Source organism: Gekko japonicus, unplaced genomic scaffold (genome assembly GCF_001447785.1).
Source record: "Gekko japonicus isolate JY-2015 unplaced genomic scaffold, Gekko_japonicus_V1.1 scaffold4347, whole genome shotgun sequence".
NCBI classification, from domain to species: Eukaryota; Metazoa; Chordata; class Lepidosauria; order Squamata; family Gekkonidae; genus Gekko; species Gekko japonicus.
The window spans coordinates 5329-10991 of NW_015167180.1; the positions used below are offsets into that span (position 1 = coordinate 5329).

A 5663-nucleotide genomic window follows, 5' to 3' on the forward strand; every position below is an offset into this window, starting at 1 on the left:
GGGGGGAGTGGGTTTCCCAGCTGACCCCCCTTCCCCCCCCCAGTCTCTCCAGTGCTCCCTTACGGGGAAGTGGCTGAATGACCTGGGCTCCACGATGCGCATCTCGCCCCCCGACGACGCCGGCGCCTTCTCGGGCTCCTACCTGACCAAAGTGAGCATCTCCAACCAGACCATCGTGAAATCGCCCCTGTGGGGCGCTCAGCACAAGAGGGACCAGCCCACCTTCGGCTTCGTCGTCCTCTGGAACTTCACAGGTAGGCCCGCTTGTGTCCCGGTCGGGTTGCCAGCCTCCAGGTGGTGGCTGGAGATCTCCCGGGATGACCACCAATGCTCCCTCTAAGCTGTGGAGCCCTGTGAGCGGAAATTCTACTTCGTGAGCTGCTGGCATTAAAGTGGTGAGGGAGCGATTGGGCTGCTGCATAAATCAGTTTGCTCTGGAGCCACCCTTCCTGAGCGAAGGCAAAAAATCTGTGAGCCGGAGGGTAAAAAACTGGGAGCGAGCTCACACTAACTCAGCTTAGAGGGAACACTGACGGCCACTGGTCTCCAGGCGACAGAGATCAGCTCCCCCGGAGGAAAGGGTTGCTTTGGAGGGTGGACTTTGTGGCACTGTGCCCCACTGGGTCTCCCCTCCCCAAACCCTGCTTTCCTCTGGCTCCACCCGCAAAATCTCCAGGTATTTCCCAACCCAGAAGTGGCAACCCTAGGTCCCAGGCCAGGGAGGGGGTGGGGTGATGCACAGGGTCGGCCTGGGCAGAGAGAGAGGGGCAAAGTGCCCTGGCAGTGGATGGCCAGGGGTTGCCATGGCTGGCTGGGTCTGTCGTAGCGCCCGCCTGAAGGGACCAAGGGGGGGGAGGCTAGCTCCCACCCCAGGGTGCTCCTACTTGCACCCATCTCTCCGAGCTCCAGAACTGGAGGCGCAGCAGGGGAAGCCTTCCACGGCCACAGTTGCTTGAGCCCGCCAGGAAAGCCCAAGCAACGGGAGGAGCCCCTCCTGCTGTTTGTGTCTGGGAGGGTATTTCTAGGACCCCGCAAAACAGGTCTTAAATCTAGGAGATGGGGGGTGATAGATCATAGAGCCATAGAGTTGGAATGGCCCTCTAGGGCCATCTACTCCAACCGCCTGCACAATGCAGGAAATTCACGAATACCTCCCCCACACACACACACACTCACACCCAGTGACCCCCTGCTCCATGCCCAGAAGATGGCAAAAAATCCTCCAGGATCCTTGGGCCAAACTGGCCTGGAGAAAATTGACGCATGACCCCAAAGTGGCGATCAGCATTTCCCTGGGCATGTAAGAAAGGGCCACGAGAACTAAGCACTGAGGCAACCCCTCCTGCCCTCCCTCTCATGATCTGCCCAAGTTCACAGAATCTGCATTGCTGTCAGATGGCCATCTAGTCTCTGATTGAAAACCTCCAAAGAGGGGAGAGCCCACCCCATCCCGAGGAAGCCTGTTCTGCCAAGGAACCGCTCCGACTGTCAGGAAGTTCCTCCTAGTGTTCGGCCGAAAACTCTCCTGATTTAATTTCAACCCGTTGGTTCTGGTCCGACCTTCTGGGGCAACGGAAACCAACTCCGCACCATCCTCTAGATGGCAGCCCTTTCAAGGACTTGAAGATGGGTTCTCATATCACCTCTCAGTCGTCTCCTCTCCGGGCTATACAGGATCATCTTGACCTATCTCCCCTCTCATGGAGATAGATCAAGACGGGTCGCCCCTTGTAAGTCTGTCCGTAGCAGTAGAAAAGCGCAAGAGTTCAGGAGCGCCTTAAAGACGAACAAAATCCGTGGCAGGGTAACTGAAGAGCTGCGGTGGCTCAAGTGGTTAAGACGCTGAACGGCAGGCTATGGAAGGTCAGTAGTTCAGCAGTTCGAGACCCGGGTGCCGCATGACGGAGTGAGCTCCCGTCTCTAGTTCCAGCTCCTGCCAACCTAGCAGTTCGAAAGCAAGAAATTGCAAGTAGATAAATGGTACCACTTCGGTGGGAATGTAACAGCGTTCCGTGCGCCTTGGTGTTTAGTCATGCCGGCCACATGACCATGGAAAACGTCTTCGGACAGCGCTGGCTCTTCGGCTTTGAAACGGAGGTGAGCACCGCAACCCTAGAGTCGGACTCGACTGGCTTTCGAGCAAGGGAACCTTTACTTTTAACTGAAGAAGTAAGCAGTGACTCACGAAAGTTCATCTGGTGCCTCAAGTTCCGTTACCTTTTAAGGTGCTCCTGGACTCTTGCTCTTTTCTACTGCTACAGACAGACTAACAAGGCGACCCATCTCAAACGATCTGAAGGAGTGAGCAATGACTCATGAAAGCTCCTACCCTGCCACAAACGAGTCATAAAATCACGGAAGGTGTCATAGAGGCCCTCTAGTCCAACCCTCTGCTCAGTGCAGGATCAGCCTAGAGCATCCCTGTCAAGGGTTTGTCCGGCCGCTGCCAGTGAGGGGGAGCTCACCACCTCCCCAGGCGGCTGATTCCACCGTTGCACAACTCTTACGGTAAAAACGTTTTCTCTGATATCCAGCCGGCACTTTCCCGCCTTTAATCTAAAGCCATTCTTGCGTCTCCCACCCTCTGCTGCCAACAGGAACAGCTAGGGCTTCCAGGTCCCCCGGGGAGCTGGGGGTTTGCCCACTTTAGGGTCCCCAAACCTGCCAGCCTGGATCTGGCTGCCAGGGGGAACTCCACCCCCAAAGTGCCTGAATCGGGCCGTCATGCACGTCGTTGGGGGACGCTCTAGCGTTCGACCTTAAAACTCTATGATACTCCCAGACTTACAAAGCTACTCCCTCTCCCCCCACCCCGCTGGATGCCAGGTAGGAACCTGGCAACCGTAGGAACAGCCCCCCGCCCTCCTCTAAGTGACGGCCCTTCAAATACTTCAAGAGAGCCATCCCGTCCTTAAAGTGCCCCTGGACTCTTACTCAGCTTTGGGGCAGGGGAGGAACTTTTCACTGCTGGCTCTTTTCTACGGCCTCCCCTCTGTCACTCTCAGAGGTCCCGATCTTTCCGGGTGGGAAATGTTCTCTGGCCTCCAAGGAGGAGAAACAGACTTCTGACAGACGCGCTCGGACCCCTGAGGCGAGAAACAGCCTTTGTTTCTCAGAGGTGACAGGAAAGGTCCAGATGCTCTCTGGGGGAGTATCTTCTCGAGCTGGCTGCCCCCACAGAGTTGCCCCCTTCCCCTCTGCCCCTCCGGCTCAGTGTTCGAATCCCCCGCCAGCCCAGTCTCTGCTTGCCCCCACAGCAACCACCACCACCTTTGTGGGCCAGTGCTTCGTGGACGAGAAGGGAGTCGAGACACTGGAGACCCTCTGGCTGCTGCGCAAAGAGGTGCCGAAGCACGGCGACGACTGGTGGGGCACGCTGTAAGGATCTGACCACTTGGATGGGGCGGGGAAGCGGGCGAGCTGTGGGCCTGGCAGCCCAAGGAGCCTCGGAGTCAGGCCTGCCCTTGATGGCTGTGATGCAAACCCCATGGCGTGGGGGGGGTGTCTTTGAGCCGGAGCCGTGGAGCAAGATTTGCTGGCACAGCCGGCCTACCCTCTCGGCTCTGAAGGGCTCAAGGCCTCCTTGGTGGTGGCTTCCCAGCCTGGGAAGGGCATCTGGATCCCGCCATCTCCGGAGCTGGAAGTCTGCCGGGGAAAGAGCTCCATGTTGGGCCAGAATTGGGGTTAGAATTGGGGGCCTGCCCTCTGAGGTGCCCGGAGCCCCCACTCTGCCCCTGAGCCCCTGACCGGTCTGTGTTTCTCCACAGGGTTGGCAAGAATGTCTTCAAACGCATCAAGTGACGGCAGCCCGAACACCACCTACCCTCCGCAGCCCTTGCTGTGTCTGCCCAATAAAACACCCCCTTGCATGCTCAGATCTCCTCTCATCTTTTTGCCTCTTGCTCCTGGCGGGAGAGAAGGGGGGGGGTCAGCTCTGGTCTTGAGTGTTTTCAAAGGGGGAGGGGGGAAAGTTTTTGCAGCCAAGCCTTCTCAAGACTCCAATGGAGAGGTGGGACGTGGGGAAAACATAAGAGAAGCCATGTTGGATCAGGCCTTTGGCCCATCCAGTCCAGCACTCTGTGGCCAAAACCCAGGGGCCATCTGGAAGTCCACAAGTACAGCCTGAACTCCAGAAGACCTCCCACTGTGCCCCCCCAGCACCAAGAAGACAGAGCATCACGGCCCCAGACATAAGAATGTAAGAGAAGCCATGTTGGATCAGGCCACCGGCCCATCCAGTCCAACACTCTGTGTCACACAGTGGCCAAAACCCAGGGGCCATCAGGAGGTCCACCAGTGGGACCAGAACTCCAGAAGCCCTCCCACTGTGGCTCCCTAAACACTAAGAATAGAGAGTATCACTGCCCTGTTAGCCGAATTACTTTATTTACAGCAATTGGCAACTTATAAATGGGTTCTTGCCAATTTATACCAAAGTCCTGATCCCACCAAGAGTTCCCAGTAAAGGATTCGAGGCTGTTGTGGTTAAAATAGATGTCTTTTACTTAAAAATATATCTCATACAAACAATACTGATGCACTCACACATTCAATCACATTTGTAAGAGTTACAGTAGGACATAAGCACATTTGCATTAGCAGGTAAGGATGGTGGTGGGCGATACTTATCTGTCTTGCAGCTTGGTTGTTCCAATGAAGAATGGATGGGAAGAAATGGAAGACAAAGGGAATTCACATACGGCCAGAACCAGCCAGAACGTGTGGGTCTCTCGACTGCAGATCAAGAGATCAATAGTAGAGGCAAGGGTTGGGGATAGCAAGTGGGACTCAAGAGGGGTAAAAGCAGACAGGGGTTGTTGCGGGGGAGATGGTAGCTGATCAGGTAGGAGGGGCCAGGTGACTGGTTCTCTCCTTTTATAGGGGGTCCAAGAGATGGGCGGTAACTGTGCCAACCTCTTGACCCACCTACCTGTTAGTCCGTCCCAAAAACAATCCTATTGGTTGTATGTGGGAAGGGGAGGTTACCTAAGAGGGGCGGCCAATATTCTAACCTAAATAATCAATTGTCCATCTGGCAGGAAATTCCAGCTCAGGAACAAAGCAGGTGATGGGTAGTACATGACTACAAGCAGCTCTGCCATGGGGGCTGTTTCTTCCCAGAGTTGTCGTTTCATTGCTCACAATAATGGAGGTTTGTGCTTCTTCACCAGGCTGGGCAACTGTGTAGCTGAAACCTTATTTACATGTAAGGTATGAGCAGGCACCCTCTATGTGTGGCATCACAACCGGTGACCTAAAGCGTACAGCTTTCTGAGCCTATGGGTATGTGCACAGTCCATTGTGTGTAGCAATAAATAGTCCATGAAGCAAATATCAGGCTTATTCTCTAACAGCCCCCCCCCCTTCATGACCTCGTAGTCACAGACGGAGAAGTCATGAAAACAGTATCAGGAACATGTGTATCAGGAACATGTCATCCGTTCTGAAGGTCAGATCCAGAGATGTCGTCTGAAGCTCGTCTGGGCGTCGCAGGAACAAGATACCCAGATGCCAACTAGCTATATTAGCACTGGAACGGACTTAAAAATAAAACAATAAACTCTACCCTAATGAAAATGCCAAATTGCCATTGGAACTCCCAAAATCTGCATGGCAGGCAAGCATGAACCTCATCATGTGACATTATCAATACACATATCAAT

The 5663-nt window shown here is 54.8% G+C and overlaps 1 protein-coding gene across 1 annotated transcript; it reads left to right on the forward strand.

Annotated features, from left to right (window-relative positions):
• Positions 1-43: 43 nt before the first annotated feature.
• LOC107112071 (avidin-like) lies at positions 44-3869 on the forward strand (the record flags this gene model as incomplete). The annotated part of the gene is made up of 3 exons (XM_015413140.1): positions 44-254; positions 3258-3378; positions 3768-3869. Coding segments are annotated over 3 exons (366 nt in total), but the record flags the coding sequence as incomplete, so codon positions are not given.
• Between the last annotated feature and the right edge of the window lie 1794 nt (positions 3870-5663).